At 38.0% G+C, this 19,607-nt stretch overlaps 2 protein-coding genes across 4 annotated transcripts in view; one reads left to right on the top strand and one right to left on the bottom strand.

The window, feature by feature from the left end:
- LOC126854929 (uncharacterized) overlaps positions 1–19,607 on the bottom strand; it is a 242,071-nt gene that overhangs the window by 31,753 nt on the left and 190,711 nt on the right. The gene's annotated exons all lie outside the window — the stretch shown is intronic.
- LOC126854902 (rho GTPase-activating protein 20-like) overlaps positions 1–19,607 on the top strand; it is a 166,440-nt gene that overhangs the window by 79,529 nt on the left and 67,304 nt on the right. Inside the window, exon 1 of one of the 3 annotated variants that reach the window (XM_050602068.1) lies at positions 1,692–2,863. The exons of the other annotated variants lie outside the window; for them this stretch is intronic. Coding sequence (XP_050458025.1) covers positions 2,549–2,863 — 315 coding nt within the window. The 5' untranslated portion in view covers positions 1,692–2,548. Of the gene's footprint in view, positions 1–1,691; positions 2,864–19,607 lie in introns of those variants that run through there. 3 annotated transcript variants of the gene reach the window in all.

Here is a 19,607-nt window from a genome sequence, read left to right as displayed (position 1 = left end):
ATTCTTCACAATGCGTAATACAGTTTCTCATAAGCGCTGTCGTCTCCGAGAGAAAAGAAAGGAAGGGAGGGAGGGGCACTATGCGGGTATCAGGTGAGATTCACGCTAATTACGTGTTCGCTTAATAATTACGACACACCGGGGCTCTCTCGCATACGATTAATCAAGGCCCTCGTTTCGCCGTATATAGTCAGGGGAATAATTGAAGTTTTGACGAGTTCCCAGTCTAATGATATCGTTCGAGTAATAAGAAACGCGGCATCGCGCACACACAATTCACGCCCTGCTCCACCTCCAATGTCCTTGAGGATGAAAGGGCGAATTGGCGCGTGGATCGATGATCGTTAATTACCTCGGCAAGCCTTGGCGAGGATACCAGAGGAGTAAATTGTTATACGCGCAAATTGTTGTTCGCGTCACGATTTTATTTTGAAAGAAAATTTTCAACTCGTCGAGTTTTATAGTTTCGATAATTTTGTGATTTTTAAAATATTACAAGTGTTGATAATTTTGAAAATTAGAAAACATTTATACACAGATAATTGAGATAATTTCTATTTTTTTCTGCATTAAAAAATTGTAAACTTTTCTTTTCGTTTCTGATTACGATATATTAAAGATTTAGAAAATCTGAAATTTTTCGTTTTATTTCATTGAAAGTGCGAACGATCTTCAGCGTCAGTTATTGTCATTTGACAATGTGGAAATTTGTCTTGACAACATCCATTTGGAGTATGTTAAATCTACACCTACTTATTCTTGTTAACGCTTTAAAACGGTTTTCTGCTTCTACAACTGCTATTTGAATTAGCATAAATGACTTGATAAGTCAGAAAATCTATTATTATTAGTAATTATTTCCCAGGTTCCGCACGACTAACCCTCATTTACCTTCTTCGACATACATGAGATTATTAACCGCGAAGCAACCAAACCAGTAACCGTACTATTAATTGGTCGACGCCTAGAAACCGGAATTCATTCCGGAATCTGGAATCTCCGTATCAAGTTTTATCATGACCGTGACCGTTATGATAGGGCCATGTTTAGCGATCGTATGCATTGTAAAACTTATCATCAGGTTTTTAATAAATTATAATATATTATGAATATATATTATAACATTTATTTATACATATATATATATTTTTATAAAAGTTAAACTCTTATATATTACTCTCATTATTTATAATAAGTTATCGCGTATTTTATAAAACTGTGTGTGTGTGTGTGTGTGTGTGTGATAAAGCTGGATAAAGTTTGCATCTCAATTACATCTAATTTATTACATCTCTCTTACACACACGTAAAAAAATCATGTCTTGAAATAATTATATATTTACATACAAGGATTTATCTGAAAAAGGCTTGAACAGAACGATTTTTTTGTTCTCTTATTTTCCATATGATAATTTTCCGTTCAGTTTTCCAAAAGAAAAATATTGCATGATATACGCTACACACGTGCGTCGTGCATATCACACCAAAGGGTCTCTTTCGCGAGACGGACGAGCAATGAACGGTATGTGTGTGCGTTAAGGCCCGAGGGCGGGTGGGGGGGAAGATTCAGTCCCGATTGCCATGGTAACCGCGCTTGAGTCTCGATCCCCTCTCTCTCGCTCCATCAGCGAACTCCGATCGCGCGTCTTCGGGCGAACTCGTGCGCGCTCGGACATTTTCGCGCACCACGAGCGAGGCCAACCGGTCTCTCGCGGTGGTAGCTAGCGCTGGTGGCAGTCTCCGCGCGACCAGTTTCGATTGTAGACGTATTTGCGGCGATCGGTGTTTTAACCGTCGCGCTCGCGTTCAACCTCGCGTATCGTACATTGGGTCGACATTCGTGTTCGCGTTCTTCTATAACGGCACGCGAACGAGTCGGAAACGATTCGTCGCGTTAGCTCCGGCCGTCGTTTCCGGAAGTGCAACGCTGAAACGGAACAGCACCGTGAAGGACTGCACGTATACGTAACCGCGGAGTGTGGTGTTTGCGAGAGAGCTGCGGTTGCACGACGCCCGAAGGCAAATACCTGTGCCGCCGACTTTCGAGCCGACTCGACTCGAGGAATCGAGGAGGAGGCCGCGTTTGCTGCCCGCTACCGCTCCTCGGTGCGATCGAAACGGCGCGCGACCTTTGGCGCACGTCTCGCAAGTGGCCGTGATGATTCACTAATGCACCATCGGAATCCTTCGCCTCTCCTCTCGTGGCGCGATACTACGAGGAACTTGTCGCGACGTAAGCGTTTCGTAAGCGTCTTTTGATTCTCCGGAGTGTGTGACGTGCCTGTAATATATCCCCCTCTCCCTCCCGCTCTTACGAATACTTCTCTCGCAATAGCGTCGATATTTCGCGCCGCAACGTTCGAGTGCTTTCGAAAGCACCTGTAGCGCGTTTCACGCGACACAGTGAGACAGTAGTGAGTGAAGTCCGCCATTCGTGACGCCGGCGCGCGCGGAGCGGCGTCGGCACCGACGCCGGCGATGCGCGACGATTAGGGCGCGCTTAGCCTTCCCGTAATATTCGCACGCTTGTGGTGTTCGCGGCCGATTAATGATGACCATGTTCGGCACCCTCGTGCAGAGGCTCACCTCGCCGGTGACCTCGCCTACGAGTCCGCGACGGCGCTTCAAGTCGCCGTCGCGCTGGGAGGTGCAGAGCGATCCGGAGGACGACGCGGCCGCGCCCGTGAGGAAGTCGAGGGCCAAGCATCTTCTGGATAAGCGCAAGAGCAAGAGTCGGGCGCGCGGACTCCATTCCTCGCAGTCGGACAACTTGCAGATGTGCAACGGCGGTGGTTGGCACGACGTCGTCTTTCCGCCTCTGCGGGGTACCAAGAGCCTCGGCAGGCTCGACGGCATGAAGGAGGTGAGTCACGGCGTGTGCCCCTCGTAGTGTTGTCACGTATCGAATATTCCATTTGAGAATATTCGCATAATTTCGGTTTACTCCGATTTTCGGCAATGAGAATTTTCAAGAGATAAGTTTCCATATTTTTTCGATATATTATCAAGGTAATTGATATTTCATTACTTTTGAATGTATCTAACGGTTTGACAAATATTCTCGTTAATTTATCGAATGATACAACTTATTCTCTCTGAGAAAATTGGAATTGGCACGGACTCGATTCGCATTTTTCGAGTATTTTCGTAAAACGTATAGTGACGTATAGTAATATATCATCAAGATTTATTTTTTTAAAGTAATATAAAATATTTTTCTGTGAGGGTGAGACAGATAAAAGAAAAGAAATAAAATTTTTCATTTTTCTCTTACCATTAATTAAATTTTATTGAGATGTAATTTTTTTAAACGTACATTGAGGCGAATTAAATGAAAATTTCTAACTCAATGCAAACTTCATATACTTTCATATAATTATAATCTCATTGGATGTTTAATAATATAAGTTTATACGCCTGTGAAATGGATCGATTTCACTTAACGCAGCGATCTGTTTCATATTAACAATCTTTGACTGGACAAGCTATCGAAAGTGCTCGGAATCGGATCGTGACGCATGACTGTAAATATTTTATACGCGTCGAACACTATACGAATTTATGAATTGGCCAATCTTTTTTTTTTTTTGCCGTTCTGGTAGAGTAGATATCAGGCATTCATAACTGACCATTTCTACATGAAATGGCTTGAGGATAAAAAAACGATAATTTCGCGATTAGATAAAAACTGGCGCTTTGTAAATATTCCCTTTTTTGTTGACATAACTAAAATGTATAAACTATTTCTGGGTAAAATATGATTGGAATAAGCATTTGGAAAATAAATATTAGAGTTTTCAATTATGATAAATACAACTAATAATTAAAGTAATAATTAGAATTTTTTTTATTTTCTTACTTGAAATCGGAAAATGATAAAATTGCTTCAATAAGAGATTAAACAATATTTTTCGTGGAGAAACGTAATAGAATTTATATCAATTTAATAGTCTTAATTTCCAAATCTTTTGAGTAAATGATTAATAGTTTTCTTGAGATTTTTGTTCTCAGAATTCTTTCCACTATCTGTCAAAATTGGGAATAATAGAAAAGGGATACGTAATCATTTTTTGAGAAAAAATAATCTCATTTTCTCAGAATTCAGATATTATATGCCAGAATTCTTTTGCAATTAGACACTTCTCTCATTTATCATTCGGTTAAGCTATTTTCTTCACTTTTAATTAAATGATTTCAAGCGAGTTGCGATTCGCGTATCGCAATCTGATTATATAATTACTCTGTAACGTAACGTGTTGGTTTTTATACCGTACATAGTTTGCGAGTTTCACGTAACTCACGCACACGTGGTTATGTAGCGCGGCATTGCGTTTTTTTTTGTCCTACGTATACGTTATTTCTGAACCGTTCACTTCGGAAATAGTACATTCCACGAACCTTTTACGTTCAACGTAGCACAGGTCAATTTTTGGAAACTACTGAAAAAGATGCATGCAATGCGTGAGATATTCAAGGCACAAGAGCAGAACATCGGCGTATTTTATTGTTAGATATCATAATTTGAAACGATAGAAAAAATAAAATTAGGTGCAAGAATTATGTTTTTGTCACGGTGAAATCTAATTTATATCATCCTTTTTATTCTCTAAAAGCATTTTACGAATATGAAATTATTTTATCGATTAGGAAATTTTGTTTAAAAATGGAATATGTTTAGAGAAAACTTTGAACATAAACATAAGTAAAAATCATATAAACGGGATAAAGATTTTCTTAATATTTGTTTGTACAATATTTATAAAACATGTGCCATTTATCGAAGTAAGCGAGTGATATCTATTGCGTGTTTGCATCGATGCGTAAACGGAACGGATACGAGTAAAAAAGAGTCGGCCGCGTTCTTCGTCGGCACCTGCCATTGTTTGTTTACTATCGGACGAGGTCGTCGAGCAAAATGTTGATACTTGCCAGCATTCGCAAACAACATATCGATCTTCACGCATTTATTACGTAGGATACATCCGATTGTGTATCTTTAATTTATGTTATCTGCATTGCTGCTGCTGCTTGCAAACTTGACATTGTCTTATTGCACGTAAGAAAGAGAATAAGAAATTAAAATACGTATAACTGTATTTACCTATATTTAATATACGCAAAGTAATTTTTATATATAATTCATTTGGAATATCTAAAAGTTTTAAGCTGAAATTTTTTTATGAAAAGAAAGCAAAGTGGATGACATCTGTTTTTATATATTTTAATATTAAAGATATTTGTATTTGATTTATAAAATGTCAAGCTGTAAATTGTCGAACAACTTTCTTATTAACACAAACGTTTTAACGTATGTATTTTTATTTGCTCTGTTATTTCACGATGGAATACACGCGCTTCTTTCAGCTAGATAAATGAAAGGGTAAATACACGACCGAAAATCCGTTATCCGATACCCGATAAGCTTTCTCTATTCGAGGAACGCAAATAGAGAGGAGCGCGCAATTTGCTCGATAATCGATTTACGCGGCGCGATACAAAATCGTGCGGTTCTGTCTCCCCACTGTCCATGCATTTTTTTAACTTCGTCGACTTTCACGACGCACACGGAGATACGTTACTACTTCCCGGCTGCTACCCTTTACCTCCTAACCTTGCTCGCGATCGAATACCCACTGTATCGTAAAATCACCGGCTTTCACCGAGCTGTAATACGACGACATAGCGCGAATCGCCAAACGTGTCCGTAATTCGTGTAAATTGCGCGCATACAGTCGGCCCGCGCCTTTCTCGACTAACGCGAAATCACGTTACGTCGCCCGAGACCAACACACACGTACACACGTGGCCAGGCTGTAGAAACTGGATATCCGACTGACGACCAGTCATCAAAGCCGTGGAAGTGAAATGCGAATCGCTGTCATTAACCCATTAGATCCCGGGAATTTTATTCAAAAATATTTATAGTAGCAGATAATATAATCTGTCTAGTAATTTTCTTCTACAATAATAGTGATTTATCTCAGAAACCAATCTCAATAATTAAATGAGACGTTATCGAACGATTGCAATTTTTTTTTTTCCTTTAATCGAAATTCGTAGAAAAGATGTATTTTTACGGCTTAAAGTTGAACCTTTCAAAACGTCATATGAAAATATTCAACACGTCAGTAATAAAAATTGATCTTTTACAATTTATTAGGAAAAACTTTTTTTTATAATACGCAAAATATTACAGTTTCTAATTAAGAAGTAAATAATTTAAAAGGTTAGACCACATACAAGCAATGACAGAAACTTCTTATTCAAGATTCGAGTTTAAAAATTCGAAGCGCGTTGCGCACTTGGCTTACTTAAAAATCGTCTGCCGTACTTTTTGCGCCCCGATACAATGGCCGGGTGCCACCGTGCACTCGTGACCATGCACAAACTTGCGTAGCGGCTTCTCAGAGGTCGTCATTAAGTGTCGTCGTCGAATTGCCGCGGCGAGCAATGCAATTCGTAATTCGACGAGATTGCGTGGCTCTTTAACGACCTCGGTATTTGAACGACGACCCACCAAGAAGTACTTTGTCCCTCTCTGCCTGCGCACAAGAGCGCACATATAGGCGGTGGAAGGGGGCATTAAGGCCGCCACTAAAAGCGGACTTTGCCAAATGTTCATAATTCGAGCGACTCTTAACGACGATACTGCCTCGGCTCTGTTCTGGCGTGTATTTACGAACCTCCATCACCAGCTCCATCGGGACTCTTCTTCCTCCTCTTACATCCTCCTCCTCCCCCGCTCTCTCCCTTTCTCGCGAGTCCTTTTTTCTCCCTCGAAGGGAGTATATGCGAGGCGCCATTAATTTTGCGAGCGTAAAAAAGAAATAGGATGCTGGATGAGTGCGTTAGCAGTGTCGTCGAGGCGAATATCGGCCTTTATGGCGAATTTACGTCATGCTAATAGCGAGGCTAATCAAGTGGACGTGTATTATTTGCAAGCCATTTATCTGTATATATTTATTTGTATAAAATTGACGAATGCTTCTAACGATAAATTTATTTAAAATGTTTGTTACTGTGTGTGAGTGTGTGTGTGTATTTGTGTATTGAAAGCACAGTTGCATAAATACTTGTTTATCAAATCAAGTACAGAGAAGTAATTAAATAAATTAGTGGGTATTGAATATTTAGGTGCTAATTCGATGGCTCTACTTGATTTTAGTGCTTGGCATATTTTATTGTATTATTCTTTATCTATCCAAAACGGTAGCAAGCATTATTTGTGCATTTCAATATTTACTTAAAAAAAGAATGCGTTACTTTTGAAAATATAAAAGAAGATGTAACGACTAACTTGCCACTTGATTCATCTCGCTACCTCGTGTAAAATCACCATTAAGGATTCGCTCTTCTCGATAAGACGAGAGAGAGAGAGAGAGAGAGAAAGAAAGAGGATGAGAGAACGTTATGTCCAAGGCTTGCAATTGCGTACGAGATAGAGATCTGTCGGTGAGCAGCTAGTTAAATCGCGATGCGAGGAAGCGCGAGAGATACGAGGAAGTCTCGGCGCGTTGCCTTGTTTCGGCGAACGATAAGATCGACGATCGCGCGTGATGGAGCACGGTAGCCGAATCTTAAACGCTGAACATCGCTCGGTGAACATCGCCATCTTTTTCTTTTTATTTATTCCACGCTCTGTATCATTTATTTTGGTCGAACCGTCTGTAACAATAAGATGAGGATTCTAGGACGTTCGAAATTCTTATATCAATTTTTGGATACTAAAAGATAAAAGATTGAAAAATTCTTATCTCTTTTAAAGATCATAATTTATTCTTGTCATTTATTTATTTAAATTATTAAATTATAAATATACGTGTAAATTGAAGTTTTCATTAGCATAACATCTGTTTACTATACCGTATACGATACGGTGTTCCATTGTCAAATTAATTTAAATTATGCAGAAACTAAGATGCACATCCGAAAAAATAAAATCTCTCTATATAAACACTATGTACACAAGGGATTAATACTGCTTTGCGGACGCTAGCTACATACGATAGAGAAGTAAAAAAATCCCATATCCGTCGGAAAGCGGCCTTATAAGGGAGCCCCGTTGACTCGCAAGCTTCCTACGAACTGTCTGCGGGACATTCCGAGATTCTGAATCAAGCCGCCTTGTCCAGCTTCTACGGCCACCGTTCCTAAGGAACGTGGATCTGACACCGATCGCGATCATATGAGACATCTCCGATATGGTAGTAAAAAAAAAAAAAACTGCCCGCGCTCGTTCGAAGATTCGATCACGAGGATTACCAAGAATCCGTTAAAGAAGAACGTTCCATCTTTCTGTGTCGTGAGAATCTCGCTCTACTATAAACTGTCAGTTTCATTCTTCTCACACGATGCGTTTGTTATATCAGTTTTTTTTTTGCATATACGAACAGAGAGACATGACATTTTCCGCTTGATATTTGCAAATTTAATTGTTATATTGTCGCACATTTAAATATATTTTTATTTTTATCAATCTGAGAGAGAGAAAAAGAATTTTTTTTATCAGTTTGACATAGGTTTATCTTGCTTTAGTAATATTCTCTTTTTGCGATTTTAATCAACCGCAATGTTTTTCGTATAATTTATGAATATTTCAAAGTGCGGAAGTTTAGGTGTCAACAAGCAGTTTAATTCAAGGTTTATTCACACACACACACACACACATACATTGACAACGGCGACAGGTAGACAGATCTGCATAACTCATTATAATAATTTAATGTCAAACGGAGAATCTTCGCGGTAGATTTACGCGCGGGATTTCGGCGATTCCTGCCTCCATAGATGTCAGTTTCCCCTCAGCTATTGTTCATCGCGACTGAAAGAAGAACAGACAGGGCAGAAAAAAATGCGAATTGTGAATATGAAAATCACGGCAGGGGTATCTATAAGCTCTCGTTCTTTACGAGACGTGTCCTATGCGAAAGAATCATCGCTTTTTTTACCTTTTATCTTTTTTACCTTTGGAAGGAGAGAATTATGATGCTCGCTATTCTTGACATCCGCGACGCGAAATTTCGAAGAAGACGATTCGCGCTGCTTGTAAAAAAAAAAAAGAGAAAGAAACATGGTAATTTTTTAATTCAACGAAACGACAAGCAGGTCGTGCCTATCAGGACGAATATATTTTTTTAGCTACTATGAATTGTGTTTAAAGCAAGAAAAAAATATAATAATTTTAATTACCTTCTACATAATTTTATTACCTTCTATATATATTTTTGTACATTTATATTATCTTTCATTTTTGTTTCATTTTTTTAAATTTAAAATTATTTATTCCACGAAAAAAAAATAATTTTACTAAAATTAAAAATACATAGTATTTATTCAGAAATTTAGAAATACGCGTTTTTTGTAATGTTTTCTTTTTTTTATAATAGAAACTTTGTTGAAATTCCGAAAGGCTTTTCCTTCGTTGGATTGTAAAGTTGTACACAATAACAGCGGATCACATTTTATATGCAGATTCTAAAACGATCCATCATAAAGCGTTTCAGCCATAACGTTCTTTAAATTCTTTGTTCGACGAATTCCTTGGGCACGTCCTTGGTCCTTCCTAGAATATAATATAATAGATTAGACAACTCCAAACGCAGCGAGAGAACACGAAACGCGCGTGCGAGCGGAAAGGAGAAAAAAAAATAAGACAATAGAATTGCATCGAAGGGAAGGGGACGACAAATCGACGTCATCAGGAAGTTTCGGCTCGACTCGATCGCTATCTTTAGTTATTGCGGCAGTCAAAGTTACTCGACAGTATTGCAATTAACGTCGCCCTTTAGTACCAGATCAATTCGCGATATATCTCATAACATAATTTCAAAGTGAATCGCACAAAGGCAGTTGAATGTTGAGAGAATTTTGTATTTAGGATTTAATATCTAAAATATTCGAAAATGTGTTTTAAAGGAAACTCAATTTCCACCACTTAAAAATTGCGTAGATGCAGAAATGTAAAAAAAAAAAAAAATCTAGATAAATGTAGAAAATTTTCGCAAAAGTCTTTTATCATCAATATTTTAGAGGCTATTTTTTACAATACTTCAATATAATAATATTAAGCTATGCATACACAATCCAACGAGCAATTATAACATTTATTTCTATCCGCATCGTTTAGAGCGATTAATGCTTACGCAGATGACAAATATTTCTGTACGCTGCATTACTGCGTGATGCCAATCGCGTGAGTCATAGATACACGATTCAAAACGGCGTTTATTCGCGTCGTCTTATCGTAGTATGTATATGGCTCGGCGACTTATCTGGACACACCTGTTCGCTCGAGCGTGTCAAATTGATTGAGTAATTTGCACCGATCGCATTTAATTGTATTGATTTTTTTAAATCCATTCAGCGAAAATGCGACAAACATGTGCAAAATTGTGAAGTGAAGAAGAATTATATTCCGCCTAGAAAGAAATGTTATGTGTGCTGCTCGTTGTTATTTTGTCCGACTTCTTCAAGGTTAATTACGGTTAGACACTGTTAATTCTGTCGAGAAAATTCCGACTCACGCTATCTTGATCATATTAATTGCGGTAATTAAATTCAAGTTCTTATTCTGCCATGTCAATTCCACTTGACGCTAATATTTGAGATGTGTTGAAAAAGGGAGCATGGTCTTTTTGCAATAACAAGTAACACAATATTTTCTACATTTCTTCATTGTTTACCAATAATGCGAGACAATTTAACACGTCGCAAGCGAAACGATAAATACAATAATTTTGCTACTTATACATTTATTTAAATCTCATATAAATTTTATATTTTAATACACACTGTTATAGTAATTGTAAGGTGAAGAGATCGATGCCACGCAAACTTTCTATGTCAGCCGCAAGGTATTTCTTCTACATTTATTAATAATGGAACTTTCTCGTTTCGGCTGCGATCGGTGCACCTTGCATCTCGCACACCTGTTATCGAGAAGCTTTATTGAGAAGCGTGAGAGAAATTTCTTGAGGCAAACTATGGTACTTTTTTTCAAGAAAATCATATTCGTGATTTCGTAATTTTCCCGGTACTTATTACTGTATGAACATTTCGATTTCTCCCGCTGCGAGAAATCGTTTTGTTTGATCAGAGAGAAGCCGATTTGAGGAATTAGAGAAATTTATTAGCTTTAATTACTTTATTTCTGAAATAAGCGTAGCTCGAAATAAATGACTCATGTCCAAAATTTTAGACAGAGATATTGAAAATTAAATATTGAAAAATAAGAAAAAAATTAATATGTAAGAAAAAGATATAGATTAAAAGTGAGGTTTATATAACTTATTGATTCATCTTTAATTGTTTTAAGGCCATCCGTTTAACGTACGAATTATGCGCACCTTTATTTTAGGCCAGCCAGATTAACATTTTTTTAAATTTATTTTAAACAAATGTAAAGAAGGATATAATTTTTTATGTACTTGGCGTCGCGACGTCAAGTGCACGTTGCTTGATTAATTGATTATAATGTAGAATAATTTCCTTGAAAGAGTGATTGTGAGTTTTGACATTTGTGACGTAATGATTCTTTCGTTGATGAACGAAATCACATTCGGACGATAGAAATACATTCTCCGCGAGGCGAACGCTTTTCGTAATAGACACGCATGGTATATAACAGTATTTTCGAGAAAACTGTACACGGAAACTCTATTGACGCGAAACAATTCGACGATAATATGCCTGATCTCTCGCTAGTGCGATGCACGCTCCGTTAGAAGATGCAATATCATCGGGACTCCATTCTTTCGTTATATGGAGAAGATAGAGATACGATCTCTTTCTCTTCGGGGGCTTCTCTCATAATTCAATTCCGTGAAACTCCCACAGCTTTCATGCGAAACTCAGCGCGTCGTAATCGGGCCGCATTTTCTTCGATGTACTTTATAATGCGTAATAGGTGTGCGATCGACGAGAGAGGAAACAGAGAGAGAGAGAGTAAGGAGAGATAAGGAGATCGATCGCGCGGTGCATAGATCGAGTTACGCAGGATGCGTTTACGCGGGCCAGTCTCGTGTGTACGGTACGCGTGGATTGAACAAGCATGCAATAGGCCTGACTCGCATATGTTGAAACTGGATTAACTCATAGCTGTGATTCACGTCATAGACACGCACGTATACGCAAATTCAGATAAAGACTATTTTTTTTTTCGCGGTGATTACACGAGATATATATCTACTTTCCAATTCTCTCAATCGCGGATATTCATCAAAAACTGGTACATATATTGTCGATAATGAAAAATAAAAGTAATAGAAAATTTGTTAAATAAATTGATTCGTAGATTAATCGTGATAATAATAATAATCCACTATGCACGTTTCTTTGAAGATAACGCATTATATTGGCTTTATATTTCATTCCTCTATCATAATCAAATCTAAATGCAAACATTATGTTCGAGAATTACGTGCAGAAATGAAAAAAAACTGGAAATATTAATAGCGTATTAAGGTTGTCGTCGATTGCGACTGCGTAACAGAATCGCGTATGCCTTTTACATTTTCATTCGTTAATCACAGCCATGTTAATTATTCGCGGTTTAGTAATTACGGCTAGTCACCGAGTACGCTACTTCTAAAAGCGATCGGTAACTGTAAAAAGAAATAACATGTGTGTCGACGTGTTGATGTTTCTGATTAGTTCTTCTAGTTAATTAGCGGGCAAATTGTCGTACGAACGGTGATTATATTCCGCAATGTAAACCGTTCATTTTTTTTTTATTTTATAAAAGCGAATTTATTCTGGTGGCGATGTCAAAGTCTTTAATGTCCTCCAAGGAAACACGAGGTTCGGGCTAAAGGATTACGACGATTCGCAGGAGGAAAAGTGGATGAAAATAAGGTGGCCTAGTGTGACTCGAGAGAAATCTCGATGGCACCGTTATCTCCTAGCGTATCCGTGCTTTTATAATCTTTCTCTCGACGACACGCGACACCTTATTCCCTGCTCTTGCTTAAGAAAATTATATGAAATGATTTTTTTTTTTTAATATTTTAACTTTTTAATTTTTCACAATTTATCTGATAAGAAATTCGAGAATTTTTTTTAATGCAAATAGTGTAACGCGTTAATGTATGCAAATTTTTGATATCTTATTTTAATGTAGAATAATAGTGGCAAGTTCAATTATATATTTTTTCGATATCGTTAAGTGTGTTAAGCATTTTTTTGCGAGTGCCTTTGGAATCAATACATCGAGAGTAAGAGATGCAAAGAATTCTCCGCCTGGCATTCGCATACACGCACCTTGTCGTGCGTGTCAATGCGAAATTGCCGGCTCACCTCGAGCAACGGACATTGAGATAATTAACAATTATACGCGATCGTCAGATTCTCTCGGATCATAGTTGGTCGCGTTCGCGATTATCTCGTTATACGGTCTTAATCAATAACATTTCATCGGCCGTGCCGAATAAATGCTTCGGATTGATGATTTACTTTTTATTTCTTTTTTTTTTTTCATCCTTGATGGCAATTAGTGTCGATATATTTCGATATTTCGCGCGTCTACAATTATTACTTAATAATTTCATACATCGAATCTTGATTAATAATAATGTAACTCTTCTAGAAATAAATTAAAATTTTTTTTTCTATATTTAAATGTGAAACATGAATGTAAGGATTTCTTAATCGTTTTGCGATCGAGCAAATCGCAGCGATGGTTTTGAAATTTACTGACATCGAGCAGTTGATAGTTCAATTAACATTGCGGCGTTTGATTAATGATATTTCATGAAAAGTATTTCCTTTCGTTTATTCATCAATCTTACTTGTAATTCTTAGTTTAAAAAATTTCTGGGATAAAATCTCGGGTCCATATAGAGAGCATACATATGGAAGAAAGTCACGAGAGTGAAACGCACGAGGAGCGAAACGTGTTCGCTGTAACAAGCCGCAAATTTGATGGAAGGCCGATATCTGTTGTTGCACTAATCGCAACACGAGGCATTGTTTCCTTACTAGAAAACACAAAAATAGCGGTTCACGTTGTTTCTCTCTCTCTCTCTCTCTCTCTCTCTCTCTCTCTCTCTTTCTACGACATGATTTCGATCTATTTACTAATATGCATTTTGCGCGACGTGTGAGAACTGGCTCACATTCATTGGCAGAGATATTTCGAACGTGACGTGCTGCGTTCACCGGTTCATTCATTTTTAATATTTAATTATTCGTAATAAGTCGCGGATACTTTGATGCATAATTAGCGAATAAATATCTCGAATTATACAGCTGACATTGCAATGTGAAACAGAGAGATCGTTAACCTCAGAGTGCATTTCATTATTCGGGTTCGCTTTTTACTTTTAAATAAGCACACATATCACGAATGTAGAATATAAATACAACATATAGTTGTAGTAAATAATGTTGTGAATGTATAAATAATTTATAGTAAGGAATGTAATATGTATATGTAATTTATCAGACAGTAAAATGTCTTAGAAATGGCAAAATTATGGCTTCACAATGTTGCATTCTCGTATAGTATTTCGATACAGTTAGTCGCTTTGCAACGTTCGTATTAAATTCAGTTTGCTCGCGAAAAAATTTCCCTCGATATATACATTTATACCACTAATAGCACTACTGTGTGAGATAAATAGCATCGCGAATACCTAACTCATACCGCTATTTAAACGTTAATAACACGATGTCCGAGCGGGAATTCCGGATGAATCCAGGCGCGCCTCTCGATTTTAGAGCGAATGTTTTATTGGCTATTAGTTTGATTTGCGGTAAGTGCCTCGTTACGCAATGGATGCCATTGCTTTCTGCCTGCCACGAGAGTGAATCTGTGTGTCTGTGTGCAGGGCGAGAGCCGCGAACGGGTCTGCCGATAAAACCGATCGATATCTCGATCTCGCGCGATTGCTTAAGAATCGTATCAGCGTCGATCCTGGTACTCTCGCTCCTTCTCTCGCCTCTAATTTCAATACCGAATCGAGATCTTCGATCTTGCTAAACGACACACTTAATTTCGCAGACGCTAATCGAGGCATAAAAAACGTCTGTCTGTCATATTAAACATCTGATCTCAGGATTCATTCTTCAAGTTATTAATAGAAAGTACAGGTGCTTCTTTTGCCGTTTTAATATTGAGCCTAATTAGCTGTTTTACTGTTCGGTTTTAATAATTTTATTAATATTTCTCATTAATTATACACCACAGGCTATGCTATACATTTGCTGTAACATATGCTCGCTCATATTGTAATCTTACTCTTGAAATGTTACTCGATCGAATGGTTTTTTTTTTTTTCTAAAATAATTTTCTAACGAATGTCGGGATGCGTGCATCGTGAGATAAGATAACGTGTTCTCGCGCTCGAAAAATTAGACACGCTCTCCTCGTATAGGTTGCCGTGTCTCTGTTCAATCGCGGTTAACATGCCTTCTTTCTCGCCGCCTGTCGGATAAGTATGCTCATTTGAGGCACACCCTGCGCGCGTCATATTACAAGCGTACGTCGTTCCGAGCATATGTCGAAATCGTCCGAGGATGATTCCTTGCCATTGTTTGCAAACACCTACGGGATACCGAGAGTTATTCTTCCTCCTCTCGCGTTCCTCTCTTCGTCGCGGTAGAGAAGAACGCGCGTGTTTTAAGTATCGTCGATCTTCGTTTAGTAAGCTGGATTACTCCTTCATATATCGCGGTAAATCATAGATTGTAGAGAATATTACACCGACAATTGAATATTTTTGATACACAATGTTTAGATAGGAATCTCCTTGACATATGAACACTATATTACGCACCTTCTAAATTTACAAGAATTATATATTTTTTATCGCGTATTAAATTTTATACTCATATTTATAAAAGCAGTATTTTTTTTTAAATTTATTTATAAATTTTGAACATCTAGAATGGAATATAAACATTTATAAACATTTATAAAAAAAATTCGCTGTAGCACGCGTAAAATAATAATACAATGATCGAGATTTTGTATCGATATCTCATCTTTAAGATTCTATATATCAGTCTATCTTGCGAAACGTGCGCGATTGGTAGTTTCTAAGGACGTAACCCGCCGATAATAATGACCATTATCGCCTTTATTACATCGGACACGCGCCCATCTCTCGCGCGCGTCCGACAATTCTTGTTGTGTTGTACGTACGTGGGACGTGAGCGCGTGCATTTGCACGCGTCGAACGTTGTTGCATAGCGCGGCGATGCACCCACCCGCTGACTCCTTCCGATACGCCGATCGATGATCCATCGATCGCGCGAGCGATGCGCCGCGGGTAGTCCCGGCGCAATATTGCCGCCAGATATATCTCCGGCGTGTCTCTCTCACGGCCAGTATATACGCGATATCACGTTCCACCCGCTTGTACTTACATAGGCTCGTGCGGAATAATACGGAACTCGCGTGTGTAAAATTTCTGTAGACTATATATCAGAAAGTTCCGTTTTTTTTTTCCATGGATTTTTGCGGATCAATTTGTAATAAACTTTTCTATATTACAAATAAGTTTCTTTCGAGTTACAAATTGAATTAAAAATCTAGAAATTTTTTTTAGGCTTGCGAAATTTGGTTTTTTATTTAATTGCAAGTAAATTTTATTTTGCAAACATTTTTAATTTTTTGAAGATATTTAAATTTAAATATCAAGAATTTAAAGAATATGAAATTCATAAACTGTATTTTTACTTATAATTTTTTATTTATTCTATTTTTATTCGATCGAGTCAGTAGTATCGCATAGTGCGCTCAGATACCGCCGTCATAATTCATTTTAATACCCGATTAATTCCGTCCTTCTGCTACTGAATAGCTTTTCAAGTACTCGTCTCGTATTAATATTTGTATACACGAACGTTTATAAATAACTCCGAGGAATTTTTCACTTAATTGCCGATGATTTTTCTTTATCGTGCAACTTAAATTTTTGACCGGCAGATATGGAGACTATGAAAAAGCCAAGTTGAGCAAAATACCATATCATAGGGGGGGAACGAGGTCGTCGTCTTTTAAGTCCATTACTTATACATTCGTGTAGCTGGCACAAACCGTGCCTCGCTCGCGCAGTTCTCTCTCTACCCCATAATCTACGGTCGTACAATGTCGCCTGATTATGGCTGCGCCGATATGCCGTTGATTCGACCGGGTCACAAACCTACATGCGTATTCAAATATTAAGCCGGGCTGATGTGCGTATACGCGTCGCGCGACATGTGACGTTGGGATTATAGATTGCATACGAGATTACGAAGTGAATGCACCACTAGGAATTATTAATTGCATTGTTTTATATTCATATCATCGCTCGTCTTTAACGTTGTTTTAATATTGAGTGCATAATAGGAGATAAAACAATTCTTATGGAAAAATTCTTTGCTCATTTTAGCGGAATCAATTTTAGAACAGTTTACCATATTTTAAAAAATATGAAATTGTATAATATTTGTGGCGATGCAATGGTATCGCTCAGACCGTGCCTACGGCGTTCTCGCCAAAGTGATCGTCATAACTCGAGATTAATTTAATCTGCTCCGCGAAGACGGGAAGTAAAGAATGAAATGTAGATCCTGCGCGCACACGTGCGATCGCGGAGCACGTCGCATTAGAGAAATCCCGCGCGATTCGAATCCGCGCAGCTAAATTTGCATGACAATGCCGAATCAAGTCGGGCAGATCACAACGAGAGGGGGGAGCGACCGGGAAGATGTCCGTTGGGATGTTCTGAGAAAGAGGCTGGGTTCTTCGCGCACGGGCGAGCGGTTTATACATATATGTGTGTGTATGTGTGTACATATACATATATATATATATATTTAAATTCGCGATAACGTAAACGGTAAATTTACGTGAGTGATACTCAAGGGGGTTGCTTTTTCTCTTAGTCTCTTTTTTTCGTCGCTTCATTTTGCGATGAATCTTACACGCACATTTTCACTTCCTTTCCTCTTCTTCTCTTCCTTAGTCCACTTTTTTTTTGTCCTCGTCTTGACTGCTTTTTTATGGGAACCTGATTTATGCCCCTCTTCGAGAGATCCAGAGGGAGAGACCTTCGACCTTTATTCAGCTCTCCGTTAGGGTGTAAGCTTGCGTCATACGAAGAAATATAAAAGATTTGGGAAAGGAAATGTACATGAACATTTTTTATAAATGCATTTTTGTAAAATGGAGACTAGAAGAAATAATGTGTGTGTGTATATATTGGCTTAGCACGATATAAGACGAAATTATCGTGAGACTGGTAGCGTGACCTATTAAACGTTTCTTGATCGGCAGCCTCAGAAACGCCTTGTCCTTGGACGAGAATTTCATGGTGCTGCGCAATTCTGACATTGCTGGTTCTCCTCTCTTTTCCCTCGGGCGTCGACGTGTGCACCTGTACGACTCACGACACTCTGTATTTACTTTTCGTGGTAATCAACAACTTTGAGATAGTAAACTTGCGCACGAAATTCGTCTTCGATACAAAGAGAGCAATGTAAAGAATTTTATTTAGAGAGTTACAATAGTCTTATCTACAAGTCTCATCTACACATAAGCTGATTAAATGGAAATATTAGATGTCGTAAGCTTAAAAGTTAGCCTAAAAATTAATATTTCCTTTCGCATCCTGAGAAATATGAGATTTATTCAGATTTTGTCTGTGCGTACTATGCGTACGTTTTTCCATCTCTCTCACAAGTAGGAGACCCGCACCAGCTGTCGTCTGTAGACAAGGCGTGACGTCGTGATAGGGTGGGCCGAAGGACGTTAAAAATGAGGGTCCATTGTACAAGGAGTATATTGACTAGGAATAATTCCAAGCCACGTATCTTGTGGCATCAATTTCACGGGATCTTTCCTCTCTTTCTTTCTCCTTTGAAATTCCATTGAGGAAAGGACAGACAAGTCGCCGCAAACGAGTCTCTCGTTTTTCCATTAAGACGTTACACTCATTTTCCACGCATTGTTGGCGCGTCATATTTTTCATTGGAAATTATGAATGTCGGTCGAGTCTTATTCGAAAACGAGAAACATGCACGAATTGTCACGTTTCGTGCTGATGTAAGCCCATCACGAAATCACCTGTCACATATCATTGTAACGCGCTATTTTGTTGGCTTTGACTGTGTGTCGAATGTAAATACAGTTTTACATCGAGTTGTACATATTATATGCGATTCTTGAACAACGTGGTTTTCAAGAATTACACACTGAGAAAAAAAAATTGTTGACTTGACTAAATGTGTTCAACTGATTATTATTTTTTTAATTGAAATATTTAAGTATTCAAGTCAAATAGGTCATGTTAAATTTAACATGTCGTATTTAACTTAAATACTTAAATATTTCAATTAAAAAAATAATAATCAGTTGAACACATTTAGTCAAATCAACAACTTTTTTTTCTCAGTGCAGCAAATCTAAAAATGCTTACATGTATATTAAATTTTTATATAAATTTTTGCATTCTAAAAATTAGCATTGGAAAAATCGAGCTTTATTCATGTCGCAAACACGTTCCACTTGATTTTTTCGATCACTCTCGATTTCGCGTATACAAGGCGGTACGTATGTCTTCTTCGACAGAGCATGATTCCTCCAAATTTACGAACCAGAACGGGCAAGGAGATTATTTCGT

The sequence above is a fragment of the Cataglyphis hispanica genome, chromosome 15, assembly GCF_021464435.1.
Source record: "Cataglyphis hispanica isolate Lineage 1 chromosome 15, ULB_Chis1_1.0, whole genome shotgun sequence".
Taxonomy (NCBI): Eukaryota; Metazoa; Arthropoda; class Insecta; order Hymenoptera; family Formicidae; genus Cataglyphis; species Cataglyphis hispanica.
This window is presented reverse-complemented; position numbering and strand designations above follow the sequence as displayed.